General features: G+C 29.3%; 1 protein-coding gene and 1 long non-coding RNA gene across 4 annotated transcripts; both read right to left on the bottom strand.

Moving 5' to 3' along the window:
- Positions 1–7,879: 7,879 nt before the first annotated feature.
- Positions 7,880–12,556, bottom strand: LOC131183794 (COMPASS-like H3K4 histone methylase component WDR5A). Its single transcript, XM_058154397.1, has 3 exons — positions 12,512–12,556; positions 10,838–10,943; positions 7,880–8,568 (listed from the first exon to the last, which is right to left on the bottom strand). Exons 2-3 carry the CDS (start codon positions 10,892–10,894, stop codon positions 8,230–8,232), a joined length of 396 nt encoding a protein of 131 aa, XP_058010380.1. The 5' UTR covers positions 10,895–10,943; positions 12,512–12,556; the 3' UTR covers positions 7,880–8,229.
- A 4,093-nt stretch (positions 12,557–16,649) lies between these two features.
- Positions 16,650–21,294, bottom strand: LOC110646184 (uncharacterized). 3 transcript variants are annotated; one of them, XR_009151796.1, is made up of 4 exons: positions 21,002–21,294; positions 18,383–19,301; positions 18,164–18,227; positions 16,650–17,591 (listed from the first exon to the last, which is right to left on the bottom strand). It is a non-coding gene; the product is annotated as an uncharacterized LOC110646184 (long non-coding RNA). The 3 variants fall into 3 exon arrangements; XR_009151797.1 differs by lacking the exon at positions 16,650–17,591 and having other exon boundaries at positions 17,921–18,227; positions 18,383–18,498; positions 19,036–19,301; XR_002493113.2 differs by lacking the exon at positions 16,650–17,591 and having other exon boundaries at positions 17,921–18,227.
- Positions 21,295–24,605: the final 3,311 nt, after the last annotated feature.

Below are 24,605 nucleotides of genomic sequence, written 5' to 3'. Positions count from 1 at the left end.
ATAATTGATGACAGTTCATTTATGTTAAATGTTTGATAAAATTATATTTAGTTATTGTTATTAATATGTGAAATAACTAATAAGAGTATATGTTATATAATTTATTTTATTATTGAAATAAATATAAATTTATAAATTTATTATATTATTTATTTTATTATTAAATTAAATATATAATTATTAAATTAATATATTATATCATTTATTTTATTATTAAAATAAATATATAATTATTAATTTATTATATTATATTATTTATTTTATTCTTAAAAAAAGAAAATAATTAAATGCTTTAAAAAAATAATTAAATAACTTTAAAAATATAAATAAAATAATAAAATAATTATTATTATTGATAAAGAAAAAAATTTATAATTAATTTTAAATTTTATATATAAATAAATATTTTATATTTTATACTATAAATAAAAAATATTTTAATAAAATTAAAATATACTAATAAAAATTTTAAAATTATAAATAAAAAAATAAAAATATTAATAATATTAATTTTTAAATTAAATAAAAAATAATATAATTAAAATAAAAAATCAAATCAAATCACTTATCAAATACACCTAATAAATGAATCAATCACCGTCTTAAATCAGCACGAATAATGGAGCAGTGTTGAATGGGTTTTGGCTGTATTTAGGACTGCTGGAAGAACAGCAGCACTTGTTACTCATTGAAGGGCTCGGAACTCTTTTGTCTTTTGCAGCCATTTTGGTCTCTGAATCCGTTCAGGTGGCAATTCTTGGAGTGTTGTTGGGTATCATCCAACCACCAAAATTATTTCTTTTTCTTTTCATTTAATTTTTTTCCCTTTAATTTTCTTCCCTTTAACTAATTAGTGTCTTGATTCCACTTTAAGGTGAAAATTAGAGCCTATCCTGTCTTGATTCCACTTTAAGGAGAAAATTAGAGCCTATCCTAATTTGATTGAGTAATTGAAAATATATTATTCATTCGACAGATTCTGATTCAATTACTTATTTAATTTTCTACTAAAAAAAAGTGAAAATTAAAGACTAAATGATAGATATATGGTGATTAAGAAGATTTAAGAAAAAAACAACACATTAAAAAAGCATAATAAAAAAAATTCATATTAAATTAACCAAAAAATGTTTCCAATTCTAATTTTTGGCTAAAGTAACAAAATTAAAATGATAAGCTAAAATTAAAACAAGCATACAAAGATATAGATCTTTTGAAGGCCAATAAAGAAAGACTAATCTTATTTGTAACCGATAGAATTAATCCAATTATTAATCCTAATTGCCAATTAAATTTTGATACAAACAAGTAACTCCAAGAGATCTAAAGCAAATGGGGATATCTAAATATTATTCGATTTTGTGGCAAATTAGGAGGAGGAGGCTTGAGCTACATGATTTTTTTTTTTTTTTTAAATTAGCTATATGATGTTTCTTAATTAGTAAAGAAAGTGTAAACTAACCCACAAGTAGAATAAGACACATTGTCTTCCCTCAAACCTATATTCCAATTTATCATCCGAACCCACATATTTTTTTACTATCAAATTTGAAATTCTGTTTGAAAATTATGATTTTATAAGAATTCAATTTAATTAATTTATTTTTTTATCAGTTTTATATTTATAAATTTAATAGAGAAAAAATTAAATTCTTTTATATAATTTAAAAAAATTTTATTTAAAAGAAAGAAAAATTATTTTAAAAATAATATAACTATGTGGGAATTAAATTGAATTCTTTTTTCTTACAAATAATTTTTTTCTAAACGAAGCCGAAATGATTCTCACAATTATATAAAGGTTGATTGAGAATAATATCTGCAGAGGTTTTCTTTGCAGGAAAGAAATGTAGAAGAAGCTCTTAATTACTTACTTTTATCATCTTCTGGCGAAACTAATTATAGGAACACGTACCAAGGGCTATATTTTTTAAATTATATATTTTGAATAGCAAATGATGAAGAATTCAAGAAGGAACTCCACACAATTATCTAGGATCATAAGGCATTTCTTCAGCTAACTCCTTTGCCCACCAACCAAGCAACCATATTGATCTAGCTCAAGAATCAGTCCATATCATTTTCAAATAGATTCATCACCTCCTTCACAAAAATGATTTCATTTTGGTCTGGCTTCTTTTTCGAAAACTCTTCTCTTTTTCAATTCTTTTCCTATGTAGGTAAACTGGATTCAGGCTGATAACTTGTATTGCGTGTGGTGGCTTATTTACCCGAGTTTGGTTTCTCTTTGACCTCCGCCCTATGGATTCAAACTCTTTTTTCCGGTCCATGGGTTCATTTAAGTAGATTATGAGAATAATTGTCTTAACTTATCTATATTACACATACTGTGGGGAGGCAGGAGGAGGGGAGGGGAAAACATTGGATTTGTCAAAAATGCTCTCCATTTTTTAAATTATTTTCTTTAATTTAATATTTAAATAAATTTAAAATTCTTGATCTACTTATATTATAACTTCATTAAATATAAAATTTTATAAGAGGTAATTAACTAAAATAAAAAATTAATAAGAGAAAAATAAAAAAATACAATTAAATATAATCTATATTTTATATAATTATAATTATATATATATATATATATATATATATATATATTATTTATAATTATCTTATTTTTATTATTTAAATTAATTTTAATTTTTATATAAATTTAAAGTTCTTGTTTGTCAAAAAAAATAGTATATAAATATGTTTATATACAATTATTATATTACAATATTTAAATTTAATTATATATACCATTGTTAGATATATAAAGATTATGAATTGCTATTATTTATATTTTTAATAAGAGAACTATATGTTTGAATTTGATCCTAGCTAATAAAATCATTCTAAATTCGTCTCAAAAGAAAAGAGAAAAAAAAAAGTATCACATATATGGACTATATTGATAAATTAAACATAACGTGAACAAGCCGAAAGATAATGAGCCTGACTAAGATGAAGCAAAAGCCCAAAACCATGTTAACCAAAAGCTAGGTATTTAGATACTAACAATAGCAGGCAAAAAAATGAATTCAGATTGTTTATTGAAACCCTGCTACGCCAGTGAGATTGCTCCTGAAACGGATATGCGAGGATAGAGGCGAAAGATGACAAGGGAAGGAGAACCATGAATCCAACACTTGAGGCAACAAAAACTTTACCAGCCCAGAGTGGAACATCTCCTATAAACCCAAACTGATGTGCTTGAAATTAGAACGAACACTCCCATCATAAGTGAATACAAAACTAAATAAGCAAACTCAAGGGCAATTTGGATCCAAAAAGCTACATGTTTTGAATCAAGATTCTCCAAGAGGAAACAAGACGAATTGACAAAAAAAGAAAACCTAGGAGAGACGAAACTAGCATAAAAAATGTAATAAACCAACCACAAAGCCAGGCCAGACTGGAATAAGACAAAACCTCAGCAAGAACAGCCAAAAACCACCTGAATCAAGCTTAATAGCAAAGCTAAGCAGACGTAGAGATACCAAAACACACAACCTTAGCAAGCAAAAGAGATAAAATGCAGCTCAGTAACACCCAAGACCACTTGAAGCCTCCCACATTGTCCTATCTGACTTAATTTGGTTAGTGAGAAAATGCACCACAGTATCATTTGGTTCTGAAAAACTTAAACCAAGTGTATAACATGAGAAAGTACTTGGTTATAACATAAGACACTAAATGCATGTTTGGCATTGAAGTTAGAAGGCCAAAACTATTTTTTTAGGAAAAAAAATCACTTTAGATGTTGTTCAAGAAATTTAGTTTTGAAGAAAGTAGTTGGTTATAACATAAGACACTAAATGCATATTTGGTATTGAAGTTAGATGGCCCAAACCATTTTTTTAGGAAAAAAAATATCATTTTAGATGTTGAAAAAAGAAATTTAGAAAAGTTATGTTATTATTTTAGCATTCTTATAATTAAAATTAATTAAATTTAATTTTAATTTATATATATATATACACACACTATTGTATTTTAGATTTAAGGCAATGGTTGTTTTGTAGTAATTTATAATTATTGCCTTTATATATATAAGACAATAGTTTTGTAACAATTTAAAATCGTTACAAATTGATTGATAAATTATGTAAAATATTTAACAAAATTGCTACTAAAACTATTAAAATAATAATGATATATAGTTATTCAAAGTAGGTTTTTGTCCATTTGGAAAATAAGATTAAACCGCTGCCCTATGCTATGGCAACGAAGATAGAAGCAATAATTTTCAAACCATCGCCAATAACTTTTGGCTACGGTTTAAGCATGTAAGGTAGTAGTTTTTTACTATTACCTTATATCCATTATGTAGTAATGTATATATATTTGATGAGGACTTCTCAAGGCACTGTCTTTGATGCTTATGAAAGATTTTTTTTTGGTCACAACTATTTCAGGAAGAATCATTTGGAAATGTTCTTATTCTCATGAACAGAATTGACAATGATTTTCTCACTTTGAAACCTCAGGTAAGGTATGCTTAGTAACATTCTCATCCATTCATTCAAATGATATCTGAAGTCTTTTTTTTGAAGTCAATAAACTTGATGATGATATATCACTACAAAAAAATATCGAAACAAAAACCGAATTTAGAAACGGATTTATGTCGGTTTGTAATTTGAAACGGATTTTGAAACGGAAATTGAGAAGAATAGATTAAATATATCAGAAACTGATTAGAAACCGATTTGAAACTGAATTTTGAAACGGATGCATATCGGTTTTTAAATTGCGCGGCTTGATTTGGCAGCAAATTTAATATCGGTTTAGAAATCGATTACAAACCGAAATCTGAAACCGAATCATTTTCCGTTTCTATTTTGAAGGCCCAAAACTAGTTCTAGAAGTTAAATTTAGAAACTGATTACTTTCGGTTTCAAAAATTAAAATATATTTAGAAACCGATTTATATCGATTTCAAAATTAATATAATTCTATTTTATTTATTAAATTTTAAAGTTAAAATAGAAACCGATTCATGTCAGTTTCTAATTTCTTAATTTACACTTAGAAACAGATAGCTTTCGGTTTCAAAATTTACATACTGTATATTTTAAAGTTAAATTAGAAACCGATTTTTATCGGTTTCTAATTCCTTTATTTATATTTAAAAATTAATTACTTTCAATTTCAAAAATTAAGGGGTTGTCCAATTATATTTAGAAACCGATTACTTTCGGTTTCAAACTTAATCTATCTTTTATTTGTGGAATTTAGATTTCCCTCTAGGTTTTCTGATTCTAAGCAAGCTCACTCTCGTTTTGGCGTTCTCCTTTATTTCAATGGCTTCACCAGAACCAAAGTGCCTTCTTCTCTTGTCAATTCTTATTGCTATCCTCTCCTTTTCTGCCTCCATTAGGCCCTACAAAATCCTCTTCATCTCCTCTTACTCCTTCTCCATAAAGCCCCTTTACCCTAACTAGACTTGTGACCACCTTTCCTCCACTAGATTTGTCACCGAAATCACCCAATGACGTTCCTCATCTGAGATATCCCTCAATCATCGGGTTTTCCATCCTGGGTTTTCCTCCATTCGATATCACCCAAATATGTGACTAATTGTGGAAAGAAAAAGGAAATTAGAAAGTTCATTGCTAGTATTAGGAGCAGGCAATAGAAATTAGAAACCAAAAAGTGTCTATTGAAAGTTCAAGTCAATAGAAACCAAAAAGTGTCAGTTTCTAACTTGAAACAGATTTAGAAACCAAATTAATTCGGTTTCTAATTTTAAAACGGAAATATCTGTTTTAAAATGGTTTCAGAATTTGAAACGGATTTCATAATCCGTTTTTAATTTATTTAGAAACCAGCAGATTGTAAACCGAATATTTCGGTTTCAAATCGATTTCTAATTGAAATTAGAAACCGATTTTCATTGATTTAAAACCGATTTTTCGGTTTCAAATTCCCTTTTTTCTTGTAGTGTATATGGATAGATGCTAAGCATGCATTTCCAATGTAATGCGTACAGAGGAGAAGATGTGTGTGGAAATTGGAAAAAACCAAAGACGAAGATATTCTCAATGAAGAGAACATTGGCATTTTTCAATATGGCTAACAAGACAAAATCCCATGAGAAGTTAATTTTGTTGCATATTCCATGGCAAAATAGGGGTTATATCGTAATGATGATTTTATTATTCTTCTCTTGTTTGCTATTACATTTGGTTATTTATTTCCTGATTTTGATTTAATAGATTCTAATTGTTTTCACCCTCCTTTGTTTTATATTGCATTGTTGCTTTAATGATTATTTCACATTTAAGGTAATTAAGTTTTGAAGTGAAGAATTAGAAGGTAAGAAAGCTTATTTGCATATAGGCTATTCTTTCATGTGTTAAAATTTTAAAGGTAAACAAATTGTTACAATGTTAAGATAATAATCATTAAAATAAAAAGTAAATTTTCCATTACAAATCTTTTTATGTAAAATTCTAATAATCTAAAATTTTAATTAAACTAAAAATTGAAAAATTAAATCGCTAGACTTTTTTTTCCTAATATAAGTGTTTATTGACTTTTCTATATAATAATAATAACACAATTTTTTTTTCTTTTTTTTTAGATTGTCACTCATTTATATACGCTTAATTAATTGGATTTATTTTACTCGAGAAATATATTTATTTTGTTTATTAATAATGATTAAATGTATATAGTCAATAATTTATGCATCTCCTCTTATATTTTCTCACTACTTCTCATAATTTTTTCAGTTTTGTGTGTTAGCCGCTTACCATACATTAATCTATATATTTAATAAATTATTTTTATTTTAAATAAATAATTAAAACTTCTTCAGTATTATTTTTAATTTTGAATATAATAAATAAAATATTTACTTAATTAAATATTTAAGGTACTAGCTATACCCAAGGACAAACATTTTGTATTTCATTGTTACTTATTGGGTTAATACTTCTATTATGATAAAGCATTGAGCATTCTTTGAGCTTTATTTTTAGTGAAATGTTATGATGTAACCAATTTGAGACCGAAAAGTGAATGAACATCATCAATATAAAGCTCACATTATTAAGCTTCTTCAAATAAACTCTCCGCTAAAATGGCCCAGCGATTTTGATTTGACTCTCCTTTCTTTTTCTATTCTTTACCAATTTAGTCCCATCAATCCAACACTTTCCAAACACATTTTAGTGATCAAATACCGCACTTGTTTTCCTTGTTGAAGAGCAGTTACGTTTCCACAGGTCAGGCTTTCAAGTTGCTGGTTAGAGTATGACTAGTTGTAATCACATTGCAATCCCAATAAGTAGTCTTAATGCCTCCTCATTGCACTTGTTCTGAGAATACCCAGAGATCATGGTATTAACCAGAATAATATAACTCTCTGCAATCTCATCAAATAACAAATACAGCATTGTTTATTCTTCCACATTTTTAATAGCAACTAATCAAAGAGCTGAAAACAGATTAGAGTATCTAGTAGCTATGAAAACCATTCAGAGCAGCGCAAAGAATGAAACTTTCATTTGACAAATGAGTTCAAGGCATCATTGGCATCGCCATGCTTAGATGTTGTATAAAAACAATTTTCACATTGCATGTTACGAGTTTGCCATGCCAAATCCAGAGACCGTTGAACCATGGTTCTATAGAAAACTGGAAATTCGTTAAGAGCTTCTAATCGAACTCCTCAAGTTCTCATCAAGATCAAGAACTTACGTGTCGATGGATTCTCCCGGACGAGGGATTTTAAGTGGTGGGGCAGCAACCACTTTCTAAGAAAGCACTACTTTCCCTATGAATAGGGTTTTTAAAATCGAAGGCTGGTTATAGTTTTATGCCCCATTGAGAAGATGAACAAAATGAATTTAACTTATACAACACATTAAGCACTACCAACCAGACATTCCATGCTGATTTGCTTAGCTTCACTTTGCAGTTCAAACAGAACAAAGCTATCCAAAAATGCAACAAATAGCAGCTAAGCACAGGACAGAGGGAGACACAGAGAGTGACTCTAGCCCTCTAGTCTCAAAAACATGATAGAAATGCTACTTTTAACATTAGCTCATACAAATCACAAGTTCTAGAGTTCGTCTGTAACCAGGCAGTTGGACAAATTAAAGCTGCTACAAGGCATTAGAACAAGGACCATAAAGTGATCTCATGTAGAAAAGGCACGAGTCTGGCAAAAAAATGCAGAAGCTTTTCATCCTTGAGGGTCAAAATCTTCACTTACGCACAGATTAAATCATGTTGTGGATCTACAACCAGAAAATTAATCATTCTCTTCCCAGAGTCCAGATCCCCAAGCTCGTCATTGCCAAGAGCACCAGACGCAATCATGTTCTGGGTGGGATGACATGCTACTGATATAACAGTGTCAGTATGACCTTCCAATTTCTGAACCACCTTCCTGGTCTGAAGTTCCCACAAATATACACAATTATCCTCAGTACCACTGACAATATACTTCCCATTTGTTATAGAAAAGGCAGATGAAATGCAGAATTTCGAATTAGTATGTCCAGTGTATGTCTTCAGAAATTTCCCTGTTGAGAAATTCCAAAGCCTCTACAGATAAAAAAAACAACAGACCAAATAAGGCCACCAAGAAAAAAAATTGAAAACTATTTAAAGGAAAGAGAAACTGGAAAATCAAACATAAAAATAAATGATTGATTTCAACAAGCAATGAGCTATACTGTCTATGTTTTGGTTATTCTCCCTTTATACCAAGTATCGAAAGAATGCAAAAACCAACTCTAATATGCAAACACAACTTAAGCAACCAATAGAAAGTAACATAAAACCAAAATAAATGGGTATTAGGTATTATGTCTGACATAATACTCATGGAAAATCCTTTAGGTGCTAAAAAAAGAGCCCACAAATGGACCACCAAGATTATCTCACAGTAGCTAAGTTACATATCAACATGGCAAATAAAAATACAAAGTTTACAATTTAATAAATTAAAAAAGATGATAGAATATAAAGCTCTAGACTTCATAACACCCAGAAATCAATTAAACAAAATGCACACCATAAAGCAAGGACGGCTGTCAAGGAAGAAAGGTTACCTAATTCCTTGTGACAGAACGAATGATAAACAATGTGAAGACTCCACCAACTAAATTCAATACCAAAAATTTGATTCATATAAAATTTATATTCAAGTGCTCTAGCGTAGCCCAGGAAATAAACAAATATACATGTCACAAATTGATAGACTTTGAGTAACACACTCACACACAATGAAAATTGAGAGAAATACCCTACAAGATTTTTATTAACTGAAAACTGAAACTAAAATAAATGGAATTTATGGGCTATTCCTAAATCCAATAGGAATATAAAATTATTATTTAGGAAGCTTAGATAAACCTAGATACTTAGGAATCCTAGATTAAATGGGAAAAAACTGCATCCTAAGTAAAACAGGAAACTAAAATAACTAATTGACTGATTCAGAATAACAAAAATAAATCCTACCAAGAGTTGCAAAGCTCCTAAATTAATTCTAAACTAATTTCCACAGCTGCCACTTAACATAATTGGAAGTTCTAAGTGAAATAGGACTGCTAGAGACCTGCGTGTAGTACAGAAAAGGTTTGTCACATGAACAAATCCCAAAGACAAATGATATTTAATCCAAAACCTCAAAATACTAGCTTTGAAAAGAAAACTTTTATTGAATAAATCTGAAAAACTTCCACATAATGAGAATAGAAAATGTGTTTATGGAGCTTATAAATCCTAAACTAAGTAGGAAATAATTTAAAACACCTACACCAAACAGGGACAAAGCTTTTAAAGTCCTAAACTCAATAGGAAATAAGCTATAACTAAATAGGAAAAAAATATATAAGAAAAAATGATTCCTAGTTGTAATAGGATTGGAAGTGTTCATTGAAGTTGAAGTTGAAGGTACCCTTCAGTGCAGAATGAAGCTCTTTACTGCCCCCTAGCGTGGATTGCAGACCGATGAAAACTGGAATTCTGATTGTTACATGGGGTACCAGTGTGGAAAAGAGCCTCTCCACTGGGTACCAGTGGGGCTCTCCAGAATCAAGAATTGCAACTTGTTAGGTACCGCATCATTCCATTAGATAAAACAGAAATGTAACAAAATAACATAGATACTAAAAAGCATCACCTTTGAGTTAAGCGGGCCAAATATTTGTGTTGGGAGACAGACAAGCCACCTCCAATCATGAAGAAGCAAAATTAAGAATTTGTTAACATTTCTAACAATAATAGAGCAGGTAGACGTGGATATATGCTTAATTGGCCTTAACAAAATAACCCTCACAAACTCCATTTTCTAGCTTTATATACATGATAGGGTAGAGAGACTAGTGAGAATGGCTGAATTAAAGCTTCAATGCCCGAGAATTAGAAAGCAACAGAAACCATTCTAACTCCCAACAAAAATAATGTAGAAAGTTGGAGATTATGGAATAGGGAAATCACAAATTGTGATAATGGAATCATATGATGCTTGCAAGATAACAACCCACCGCATGCACTGATCTCCTTCATCTAAGAAGGGTAAGAAATCTATAAGTGCACAGAGAATTAAGCACAGCACAACTTGCAAGAGGATTCCAAATACCATTATACTTCCTACATATGAAAGTGCATATCCAACAAGTTGCCAATATTTTACTTTTTGGAATATAACCAAAATTAGAAATGTAAGGTCATCATGGTGCATTGAGAAATGATTTGTCAACATTGAAACAAGTTACAAAATGCAGAAATAAGAGAAGTAGTATATAATGGAATAGGGGCAGGGTTCTCAATACAGGAAGGCATATGCATAGACACAACAACAAACCTTAAGTTGTATGCTTTCCCGGTAGTACTTCCTTTTTCTTACCCCAACTATGACCATCTTCACAAAGATTCGAAGGACTATTTTTCTAAAAAGAAACAAGATCCACCTGTTTAAGAACTCTGTGTCAGCAAGCAACACAATAGTCTAGTAGACTTGAACAATGAAGAAAACCTTTGTCAAAATTATATATGGAATGTTTACTGGGTAGCATTAGAGGTGGCTCTGAGAACTGAAAATTTGCATGATTTTCTAATATGAAGAACACTTATGAAGACTTCAGCCAACATGTTTGAGCTTGTAGAAACACTTCAAAAATGTCAAATCCTGAGGCAAACAGAAGACACCTGCCAAACAACTTCCATCTGAAATGTTGTTTAGCCTGACAAAGCAAGCAACTAAACCTTTATGCTAATAAATTGCAGAGAAAATGTACCCTTTAATTTGGGTAATTTCTTAGCCATAATGCTTCACTGCCTACCATCTCTCGAGATATAAACTCTAACTCCATATTTAACTAGGAAAATATGGTTTATTTTGCAGATTTAGCCACTATACCCTTACTAAGGGTGAAAACAGAAGTATGGATTTCGTCTCATATGAATGTCACATCCAGTTTGTATCATTGTATCCTTCAAGGAAAATGGAAATCCAGTGTATAATATACCATAATTCATGGCACCATTCAAGTATTTAAGTACTTTCATCAATGCATTCTAATGATCATGACTTGGACTATGAGTGTATCTACTCACTCAACATATACCATATTCAATACCAGGTCAAGAAAACTTCATCACATGCATCAAAGTACCCGATGATTTGTGCATTCTCATATCCAGACACTTTTACCTTTTTTGACAAAGTGATCCTTCTTGGGATAAGCCTTTCATAGGCCAAAAGTTCTAGATCATTTGTGGCTCCTTTACCGCAGAATGGACCAACATCTTCCATGTTGTCACCATTCAGTCTTCAGACACTTCTCTAGCCCCTCAAAAATCAACTAACCTTGTCCTTTCTAGACCTGCTAAACTCTGTTGTAATGTCAAATTCATTGTCCTTAATGACTCTCTAAACTAACTTCTGTAGAACTTGGACTAGAGGAATTCTGATAAGAGTTATGTGAATGAATATTCACTAATTTTAATGACAGCATCTTGATTTTGAGAAGTAGCGCATGTTACATGCAAACAAATTTCTCTCATGTATGTTTCTTAGAGACTCAAGAAGTGGACATTCCCTATTGAAAAAGATGTTACCGTGCACATTAATATGTTACTCGATCCATAAAGCATTAGGTCTTGGTGAAAACAATGAAATACCACAAAACTCTTTGATATAAAGTGAACAATATCATATACAGGCAAGTCAGAGAAGTGAACAATGTTAGTGTATGGGGATGTTCATCCAAAGGAGGCAGTAGATAAGAATCTTGAAAATTTGTGGGGAGGGGTATGGGAAGAATTTATTCAGTACAACCAAACAACGGTTGTATTCTAAAATTTCCAGGTAGGAAGTCTTCAAGATTTCAGAGAGCAAAAAGAAATAATTTGTTTTGAAGTATAATCTACATGTCAAGTTCCATATTTTATTATCTTGATTGATAAGAGGATAAATGCAAAGGTCAAAAGTCAGCATAAGTTCTTGCATCTTCATTTTTTGGTTCCGGAAACTTACCCAACTAATTTCTCTATGCTGAACAAGAACTCTCTTATACAGCATGCTCGTATAACCTGGCAAGACTGAGTAAAAATGTGAGCAAATAAAACACGTTTACATTATCATCCATTTATCTTGTTCTTTAATTTAGTGTAACTGGATGGATAAGTTCAGAACCTTTTCTTTTCCCTTTATTTTTTCAGTTTAACACTTACATTATATAATTCCCATAGAATTTCATCAAATGAAAAAGAAATTCTCTAAAATGTCCATAGCACATCAAGAAACTTGAAAGGTATGGAAAAATGAGTAAGAGTCCCCTGTGAATATAGGTATACTTATGGGTCCAGCATCCAATCGCTGCATCTCTGAAATTTTCAGTTTTGTTCTCCATGTGCATAATAACCATTAATTAAAAGCTTCAACATTTCCAACCTACGAAAACAATGTCAACACATAGAACTCCAACCCCATGACACACTAACTGCATTCAATAGAACTTTTTTCACATTTTAGTTAGATCAGGCAATTGGGAGTACAGATTGAGAGAGGTGCAGCAACTTTTAGTAATACTAGGCGCACATTCATGTAATTATGTAAAGGTAGGTGGATATTGAATATTTTCTAATAGTTTCAAGCTTATTCAAAGATTTCCACACCAAACATGCAGAAAGCTGCAAAACAGGAAACAGGAACATCATTAGTGTGTTTATGAATAAAATGCTTGGAATAAAAATCAACACACCCATTAATCCTACAGGCTTTGATCTAGCTAATATGTGGGCACTTCTACATCATTCTACAGGTTTTGCAATACAAAAAGAATTTCTACAGGATTCAACCATGGTAATTGAGCGAGTTTCTTGAAACTGATAATTAATATCATATCCTGAAAGAGCATAAAACAATTAAATTATGTTAAAATAGAGACCAAAAACAACTTAAATCTTCCATTGCTTACCTGACTGTGACAAATCTTAAACCTAAACATAAACCTAAACCCTTTCTTGTAAAAATTAGAAGCAACAGACTAGAGAAATTGTAATGTAATTCGTATGAAACAGATTTACTTACCAATAATTCACAACATAACAAACATCTTATCTGCATCTGTTGAATTGGTATGAAACCATCTGTTGAGTTCCATTCTCAACTATCTCACCAATAAGTTGTGTTGCTGATAATCGGTGCTTGAGAAACCCTTGAACAATTGAATGCTTCATATGATAATCCTTCTATGCAAAGTCTTTTATGCATAAACATCAATCACTTTAACATCAAAAAGGACTTTGCAAAGAAGGATTACTAAATGAAACATGCAAGGCGATGTAAATCATAAAACCAATACAACACAAAGGCAAAGAGAAACAAATCAATAGATATAAATTCTCTTCTGAGTATTAAGTATTTATAATAGAATTATTAATCCGATTAGAATTAGATTTGAATTCCAAATAATAAAATACTAATTAGGAATTAAAAACCAACTGGACTTCCTGATTTGAATAAAATTATAGTTCCCATAAAAGTCTGGGAATTTCTAAGAGATAATTTCGCATTAGGGATGGCAACCGAATAGGATTATCGTAAAAATTATTTTATTTAAATTTATTTAATTAATATTATTAAAATTTAAATTCATTTCAATCCTAAATATTATTATCAGAAAAAAATTTAAATTCATTTAATTTTATATATTTTAAATAATATCTTACATAAAAAAAATTATTTTTATTAATAATTTATATTTTAAAATTTTAATAATTTTTTAAAATATTTAAATTTTATTTTATATAAAATAAAATATATAAAAATTTATAAATATTATTATAAAAATATATAATTATATATAATTAAATATTTATATAAATAAATTTAAATAATAAATATTTAAATTATAAAATTTAAATTTAAATATTATTTTTTAAATTTAAATTTATCACAAACTCAATTATAAAATATTTAAATTTTCACTATTAAAATTTAATCAAATTAAATATTTTCAAAAAATCGATCTATTACCATTTTTATTCTGATCACAAAGTTAAAAATAATAATAATAATAATAATAAAAAGTATAAGAGAGCACGTGAATTAAGGATGCTATACAGTATCATCAACGAGGATGAAAGAATATTCTCAATAAAAAAATCTGGATAACAAAAGCAGATTTGAATTTATATACTAAATAGCTTTCAGACGTTGCAGCTTTACGTGCGTCAATGGGAAACAACGGGCAAATAAAAAGGAAGGATATCGAACGGTGCGCAATACCGTTGAAAGTGGAAGCATCCCTAAGGGGACTTGGGTCTAGGTTAGGTTAAATCTAAGATCAGAACCGGTTTTAAGCCAGAACTGAGATTCCGAGATCTGGGCTTGATTTCCTCCTCGACCCTCAAATTGGACCGAATCAAAATCGATGATTCAACTTGAAGGTTCGGTCCACTTTGAAAAATAAAAAAGTGAAGCTCTCATTAAGTCCTTGTTATTTCTTAAATTTTTATTAAATAAAATGTTAATCAATTTGTTTTAGCCTTAATTAATGAGATTAAATAATATAAATAATAGAAATTATAACGATTAAATAATATAAATAATTAAAATTATATAAATTAAATAATATAAATATTAAAAGATAAAATAAGTTAATTAATTTTTTTTTAAAAAAAGATTAAATAATTTGATTTTATAAACTAAAAGGGTATTTTAATTGAGTTTAAAAAAAGAGTTTATATAGTTAATGTTAATAAACTAAAGAGATTCGATAATAATTATCTAAAAAAATTAAAATAAAAAACCCTTTGGATTGCATCAAACCCAGAGCTCACCGTGCAAAACCAAAATTACTAATTGGAATCTTTTTTGAACCGGATCTATATGGTTTGATTTAATTAGAGCTTTCTCAGCCACGAATTGAAATTGTCGGTTCCGACCTTGAAGCTGACGCGCAGCACTTGTGATAATGACAAGGATGCTTACCGCAACCAAAACATTTAGTAATTTTATAAATCAAGTGTTCAGATGGGTTGATTGATTAACCATTTGAATTTTTTTTTTTTGGTTTAATTGGTTTTTCAATTTTTCATAATGTTTAACTTAAACTGAAATTTTGTCAAAAAAACACTTATATTATACTTGTTTGAATTAATTATATAAAATAGTAAATACTTTCATTATAAATTTATAATAATTTATATTTCGAAAATAAAAAAATAATATGAAAGCACCGTAATTTATTAATAATATTTGCATATAATTATATATAAATAAAAGTATTTTTCGTTTTTTGTACTATTTGATTCTAACATTAAAAATTATAATTGAATATATATTAGTCACTTTTTCATTTCAATTTCATCAGTTTTAATATGTTTATCAATTTAATAAGTCATAAAAGATGCTCATTATTTTTCAACACGATTAATTTCAATTAAAATTTAAGCTCCATTTATTTTCACGAAAAATATTTTTTAAAAAAATATTTTTTTAAAAAATATTTTTTATATTTTTTAGTATTTGAGACACTCAGAAAAAATTTTTCTAATCAAAAGAAAAATTAAATAATTTTTTAAGGAAAATAACTTCTATTCTTTAAAAGGGAAAATCATTTTTTATTTTCTGTATTTTAATAATTTTATTAAAATGTGAACACAATTTTTATTTTTTAAAAGAAAAAATTATTTTTCATTTTTTATATTTTAATAATCTTATTAAAATATGAACACATTTATGTATATATATATAATAAATATATGCCATTAATTTAATATTATAATCAAACAATCGAAAATATTTTCATAGAAAATAATTTTAAAAAAAAAAAATTTCACGATATATAAGTATTTTTAATGAAATGAACGAAGTCTTAAACTCGAAATATCATAACTCCATAGACAACTCAATTAACTTGACCACAGTTCTCTTGTTGAATGTTAGCCCCTTGAGCCCTAAGTGAACCAAACTTTTAAAACATGTCAAGGTGGGATAGTAATCAAAGAATGTGTTGGAGGTGGTCAACGAAGGAGAGAAAGGTGTGTGACGACAACATTATAAACGGTTTAATTGCATTTTCCATTTTTCTTTAGATTAACATAAACATCTAAACAATTAATTCATTTTTCACATAAGAATAAAATTTCTTTTCCTTCTAAGTAACCCAACACCAGCTTTCAAAAAGCCTAAACTTTATCACAAAATATGTACACCAATAAGACAATAATTAAATATTTTCTGAGTCTACGATTGGCAATTAAGTCATAAAGATTCATACCAGCCTATTCAACCTACCAAGGCACAGAATTCCCGATTTGTATTAACATCAGATGTAAAATCAAAGGCAAATCCTTGAACTTGAATGGAAGAACTAGATCCTGCACGTGAAGGGGAAGAGCGAGGAGGCCACAAAACAGAATAGCACACGGGTGATAACTGGCTAGAAGATTCAGGAGGAGCCGTTAACATTTTTTTTTTCCGATAAGCAAATAAATTTTATTAATGTATCTTGGAAGAACTTAGCATGTGAAGTCCAACTAAACCCTGGTCATCCAACTGTTAGAACAAAAATAAATGCAGAAAAATAAAGAACATTTTTATTGAATAAGAAGAAACAATCTATACAACTCTATTGATTCAAAGACTATTAAATGTGCTATTTATATAGCAAAAGTCTAACTAAATAAAATAAAATCCCATATAAATCTCAATACTTAGTCAAGATTAGATCATTATTTTAAAAATTGAAATGCAACAAACTTAAAAACTATTATTCCTAAAATCTTGAAGAATATTATAAAGACTAAATCAATCCTGTTTGAATTAAGTTCTAACACCAACCTCCCCAGTACACCCTTCCAAGGACAGCCCATGCTAAGTGAAAAACCTGGAGTAGAAACATAGTATAAGCCTAGAAACACAACTACCCAATCCCAAGCAAATGAAAAATCTAATGATAGAAAACACAGCAGCAAGGGTTCATTACAGAATTCAAATACAGCCAACCAATTCAAGAAGCATGAGAATTTCACAAAACAAGAGACCAGCATAGAGGAACCTTTACACTTTTCTACTTGAGAAATTTGATTAATGTATGAGAAATTTTCTGAGAAAGAATAGTATGGGGGAGGTTAATGACTAAACATGTAAAATAAAAATACAAGTGAAGCAGCTAATTATCTTTCAATTTTGTAGGAAAAAATTTGACGCGTGTATGCATAATCCATTTGGACATTTCTTGTAGGTTCACTTTCATATAACAATCAGCAAAACTCCAATTTGGCAAATTTTCTTGTTTCTACTTAACCATCAAATAGTCTCATTCCTTTCTTTAAATCTAACCATGGACATATGACATTCTTTTTTATGTTTTAGTTATCCCTTCTCTTTTTCTTGTCAAACTATTTGCTAGTTTTTGAACTTGCATCACCATGCTAAAAATAATGCAGAAAGTTTTAAAATTAAGGAATAGGACATATCCAGCGAGTGTGCCAATATTTTGCTTTTAGGAATATAAAAAAAATTAGAAATGTAAGGTCATCATGGCCTGTTGGGAAATGATTTATCAACATTGAAACAATTTACAAAATGCAATTAAGGGGAGTAGCATATAATGGAATAGAAGCAGGGTTCTCACTACAGAAAGTTAAAGGCATCTGCATAGGCATAATAACAAACCTAAGTCGTTAATATGCTTCCCCGGTAGTTCTGCTGTCCTTTGTCTTACACCAACTATGACCATCTTCACAAAAGAACTGAAGAACCAAAGGACTCTTTTGTTAAAAAGAAACAAAGATCCACCTATTGAAGAACTCAGAACAACAAAAATAGGCTAGTAGACTTGAACAGTGAAGAAAACCATCAATAAATTGTCCAAATTATATATCAAATGCTTACTAGGTGGCGTTAGAGGTGGCTCTGATAAGTGAAAACTTTCATGATTTGTAATATGAAGAACACTACTAAAGGTTTCAGCCAACGTGTTTGAGCTTGTAGAAACACTTTGTCAAATCCTAAAGTAAACAGAAGACAACTATCAAAAAGTTTCCAACCGAAATTTCGTTTAGCTTGACAAAGCCAGCAACCAAACCTTTGCGCTAATGAATTGCAGAGAAAATGTATCCTTCAACTAGGGTAATTTCTTAGCCATTTCAATTCATTGCTTACCATCTCTGAAGTTATAAACTCTAATTCCATAATTAACTTGGAAAATATGGATTATTTTGCAGACTTTCAAGCCACTACACTCCCACTAAGGGTGAAAACAGAAGTATGGATTTTCATCTCATACGAATGTGATATCCAATTTGCATCACAATATCCTTCAAGGAAAATGGGAAATCCACTGTATATTATTCCATAATTCATGGTATATTTCAAGTATTTAAGTATTTTTCATCAACGCATTCTAATGATCATGACTTGGACTATGGCTGTATTTACTCAATGTATGCATAGCATATGAAATAACAGGTCAAGAAAAGTTCATTACATGCATCAAAGTGCCTGATGATTTGTGCATATTGCCATATTCATATCCAGACACTTACCTTGATTGACAAAGTAATCCTTCTTGGGGATATGCCTTTCATAGGAAAAAAGGTCAAGATCATTTGTGGCTCCTTGAATGCAGAATGGACCAATTTCATCCATGTTGTCCCCATTCAGACTTGACTTCTCCAGTTCTCCTCGAGCCTCTCAAAAATCAACTAACATTGTCCTTTGTCAAACTGCTAAACTCTGTTGTAATGTCAAATCCATTGTCCTTAATGACTATCCCTAAACTAACTTCTGTAGACCTTGGACTCGAGGAATTCTGATAAGAGTTATGTGAATCACTAATTTTAGAGGTAGCATATTGATTTTGAGAAATATAAAATGTAGGACTCAAACTAAAGGTGAAAAAGAACCCTGGTGATAACCGTGCAGCAAATGTTACATGCAAACAAATTTCTTTGATATATGTTTCTTAGAGACAAAAGGAGCAGACATTCCCTGTTGAAAAAGATGTTAACATGAACGTTAAAATGTTACTCAATTTATGAAGCACTAGGTCTTAGCTGAAAAGATGAAATATGTCAAAAATTCTTTGATAGAAAGCGAACAATATCATATACAAGCAAGTCAGAGAAGTAAGCGATATTAGGTTATGGGGATGTTCATCCAAAGAAGGCAGTAGATAAAAATCTTGAAAATTTGCGGGGAGGAGGGGCAAGGGGAGAATTAATTCAGTACAACCAAACAACGGTTGTATTCTAAAATTTTCCAGGTAGGGAGTCTTCAAGATTTCAGAGAGATAAAAAATAATTTGTTTTGAAGTATAATCAACATGTCCTGCTTTCATATTTTACTATCTTGATTCATAAAATGATATATGCAAAGGTCAAAAGTCAGCATGAGTTCTTGCATTTTCAATTTTTGGTTCCAGAAACTTACCTCACTGATATCTTTATAAGAACAAGAACAGTATGCTCGTATACCTTGGCAAGACAAGCACAAATGTGAGCAAATACAACACATTTACATTATCATTCTTTTATCTTGTTCTTTAATTTAGTGTAACTGGATGGATGAGTTCAGAACCTTTGCTTTTCCCTTTTTTATCAGTTTAACACTTGCATTATATATTTCCCTAAGAATTTCATCAAATGGAAAAGAAATTCTCTAAAATGTCCATAGCTCATCAAGAAACTTGGAAGGCATGGAAAAATGAGTAAGATTCCCCTGTGAATATAGGCATGCTTATTTGTCTGTCTAGCATCCAATAGCTTCATCTCTGAAAATATCAGTTATGTTCTCCATGCGCATAATGAGAATTTAAAGCTTCAACATTTCTAACCTACTCATGCAAATAAAATGTCAGCACATAGAACCCCAACCCCCTGACACACTAACTGCATTCAATACAACATTTTTCACATATTAGGCCATTTGGAGTGCAAATTGCTAGAGGCGCAGCAACTTTTAGTAATATTAGGTGCGCATTCATGCAAAGGTAGGCGGATTTTGAATATTTTCTAGCTTTTTCAAGCTTATTCAAATACTTTTACATCAAACATGCAACACATAGTTTTCATTTTTTAGGATGTTTTTGTTTTTATGAATTATTTAGCACACTTTGCATCAACAAGTGCTAATAATGCAGAAAGCTGCAAAACAGGGAACAGGAACATTATGAGTGTATTTATGAAAATGCTTGGAATAAAACCAACACACCCTAATCCTACAGGATTTGATCTAGCAAATGTGTGAGCACTTCTACAGGTTCTGCAATACAAAGAGCACTTCTACAGGCTTCAACCATCTAATTGAGCGAGTTTCTTTAAACAGATAATTAATATGATATCATGAAAGCTCATAAAAACAATTAAATTTTCTAAAAATAGAGACTAAAAACAGCTTAAACTTTCCTTCCATTGCTTATTGCGACAAATAACCTAAACGGTTTCTTGTAAAAATTAGAAGCAACTGACTAGAGGAATTGTAATTGAATTCGTATGAAACAGATTTACTTACCAATAACTCACAACATAGCAAATCGATCCTTGATTTTTGGAATCCCTTTATAACTATCTCACCAGTAAGTTGCACTGCTTCGTTACATACTCCTGCAAGAGAAACCCTTACACATGAATGCTTCATATTGTAATCCTTCTTTATAAAGTCTTTTTTATGTATAAACATCAAAGCATGATTAGGCTTCAACAGACTTTTCAATGACTTTGCAAAGAAGGATTACTAGATGAAGCATACAATGTGATGTAAAACAGATACAACACAAAGGGGAAAGAGAAACAAATCAATGGAAATAAATTCTCACACTGAATATAAGCATTTATAGTAGAATTATTAATCCTATTAGTATTAGGATTTGAATTCCAAATAATAAAAATACTAATTAGGAATCAAAACCAACTTGCCTTCCTAACTAGAATAAAATTATAGTTGCTATGTAAGTCTCAAAATTTCTAAAAGATAATTCTGCATCACAAAATTCAAAGAGAATAAAAAAAAAAAAAGAGAAAGATACTTTACTGTTTAATCCTTATATTTTAACCAAATTAATTATTTAATTTTTATATTTAAAAATATATTATTTAATATATATATATATATATTCTCTATTAAACTGTTTAATTTTTCTATAAATTTTTTTGTTAGTCAGTATTAGATAAATTATTATTTAGTCTCTCTATTTTAGTGAAATTAATTAGTTAGTTCTTATATTTTAAAAAAACACATTAATTAGTATCTATAATTTGACTCTATTAACTATTTAGTCCCATAATTATTTTTTATACCTAAATTACCCTAATCCTCTCTCCTTTATCTTCTTTTATTTCTATCTCTCTATGTTACTTCTTCTCTTTACTAGCACCCTTCTTCCCCTCATTCTCTTTTTATTTTCATTTATTAATAAAAACGGTATAAATTATCCACACCAAAAAATAATCAATTTACTTAAATTTGAAAGTAATAAAAAAATTATTTTCCATAGTAAAAATATGAAAATGATGTTCAAGTAATTAAAAATTTTAAAATATATATATATAAATTCAGATTTAGACTCCATATAGTAAAATTTTTATTTTTATCTAATAATATATTTTTTAAAATATTATGTTTTTTAAAATATATTGATCAACTAATTAGTTTCACTAAAATAAAATAACTAAATAGCAATATTTTAAAAAATATAGAGATTAATTAATTAATTTTATTAAAATAGAGAGATTAAATAGTAATTTGAATAATATAATAAAGAAAATTTGATAAAAAAATTAAATAATTTAATAAAAATAAAATATATAAATTAAATAATATATTTTTTAAAATATTTAATTTTTTTAAAATATAAAAATTAAATAATAATTTTTCAAAAAAAAAATGTACGAGACAGCACATGAATTAGGTGATTAAAGGAGGCTATAAAGCGTCATCAACGTGGATAAAGAAGCATATCTGAATCTATATATGAAAAAGCTTTCACTGGTTGCAGCCAGGGTAGCCACGGTTCAAGAACCATCGGTTACGATTTCTAAATTATCGGTTCAAGTTCAATGAAATCATAAATCTAAACCAAATCATCATGAGATGGTTTGAAAAACAGTTCCTGAACTGTCGGTTTCGGTTCGAGTCCCAGTTTAAAACGATTTAAAGGACGGTTCGAAAAATGACGGTTCAAAACGGTTTGGATGATGGTTTGAAAGCAGTTTAGGGGCGGTTTAAAAATGACTTAAAGGAAAAAATTAGAGAAAAATTTTATTGATTTAGAATTTAAGTTATATTTGTAAAAATATTTTAATTTTTCTTAGAAATCTTTCAATCAAAATAAAATAAAAAAAAAGAATAAAAATAACTTATTTTTAAGAAAAATTTAATAAGTAAAGACTTAAACTTATTAAAAAATTAGAGATGAAATTAATTTTTTTTTTAAATTAGAAAAAGGTGCATAAACTTAATTTTGCCTATGTATTCCTTTAGGATTTAGAGGAATTAAAATTTTCAATTATAAGTTGAGAAAATGGAGATTGAGGTGGTTTGGTTATGTGAAGCGTAGACATAGGAAAGCTCCAGCCTCCAGTTAGATAAGTATAACACATTGGGTTAGAGGATAAAAAGAAAAAAAATAGGTAGACTTAAACTGACTTGGAGGAGAATAGTACAACATGACCTAGAAGCATTACACATTTCTAAGGATTTAACTCAAAATCGTTTAAAGTGAAAAAAGAGAATTCATATAACCGGCCCCAATAAATTTTTGGGATAAAAGCTTAGTTGAGTTAAGTATTACTTGTCATTTTTAAAAAAATTATATGATAATTGATAATTAAAAAAATATAAAAAAAAAACAAAAATCAAAATAGAAGGTATTGAAAATTTTATTGAAGATATAAAATAGTAACAGAGCAATTGAGATAACATTAAAAATTTCAGTGAGTATATAAAATAATAAAGTAGGGAAATTGTGAAAGTATTGAGAATTAAAATGAGTGTAGAAAATAAGTATTTAGAAAATTTGAGAGAAATTGAAAGAGTATTAAGAATTAAAGAGAGAGCAAAAAATAATTGTGTAGATAATTAATGATATATAAAAGTAGAGTGAGATATTTATTGAATTTTTTTGTATTTAAATAGCCTGTTTGATCCAGTTCAGCCTATTTTAGCAAATTAGACTCAATTGTAAACAAGAGAGAGAATTGAGTCTAAGATGTATATGTCACAGCTAAGTCAATATAAAATATTGATATTTTAAAGTGGAGCCGACGGGAGTTTACCATGGTTAACATTATCAAAAAAATGTCTGCGCTTTGAGCAAAACCAAATTGCAGCCATTTTAAACTGAATGGCACCAACTCTCAATGATTAGTTTCTCCCATTGTTAATTCTCTTTATAAATTTGGTGTAGGTGGGTTATCTTTGTTTTGGCCTTCTAAACTCTAATTCAGGCTCTAAAAAGTCTTTTTGAATTGGTCATTGGAACATCTCAAGTTTTGTGTTTTTGTCATGCTCTTTTTTATAGTGGCTATGCTATGAAATTTGATCTTTGGTTGTTACGCAGGTGAGAGTGTTGAAAGAGAGGGGAAAAAATATGAGACAAAGGTGAAATTTTGGAGAATGTATTAAAGCAAACTGTGGATTTGGTAATATATGTGAGCATATTTGAAGTCATTGATAGTCTGATTACCATTTGTGTTTGGTGTGCTTGTTTTGGATTGAAATTATTAAGCTTTCTTTGAGTGCAGGAAAGCATACCCATTGAGGAAGTATATGAGGATTTGAGATTTAGCAAAGATGGTCTTACAATTGAGGCTGCCAAAGAGAGGCTGACCATTTTTTGCCACAACGAACTTGAAGAGAAAAAGGTATAGTTTTTCATCTCTATGACCCATTTCTATTTTTGTTTGGCAATTGAGGTATTAACCTTCTTGTTACGCTTCAACTTTATTCATCTATTGTGTTTCAGGAGAGCAAATTCTGAAGTTTTTGGGGTTTATGTGGAATCTTCTGTCATGGGTAATGGAGGTTGCTGGTCTTGCAAATGGAGGAGCAAGTAATAGCATTTTGGAATTCACAACAAGTTAGAATATTAATTCGTTTGTCTTTAATGAATTAATCT

The sequence above is a fragment of the Hevea brasiliensis genome, chromosome 10, assembly GCF_030052815.1.
Source record: "Hevea brasiliensis isolate MT/VB/25A 57/8 chromosome 10, ASM3005281v1, whole genome shotgun sequence".
In the NCBI taxonomy this organism is placed as follows: Eukaryota; Viridiplantae; Streptophyta; class Magnoliopsida; order Malpighiales; family Euphorbiaceae; genus Hevea; species Hevea brasiliensis.
This window is presented reverse-complemented; position numbering and strand designations above follow the sequence as displayed.

What these genes read in the sequence shown, in the direction of transcription:
- LOC131183794 (XM_058154397.1), bottom strand. Translation starts at nt 10,894, where the DNA reads ATGGTCATAGTTGGGGTAAGAAAAAGGAAGTACTACCGGGAAAGCATA. An exon ending in GGGAAAGCATACAACTTAAG is followed by an intron (nt 8,569 to 10,837) that starts GTTTGTTGTTGT and finishes TTTTATCTGTAG; the next exon opens with AGGCTTTGGAATTTCTCAAC.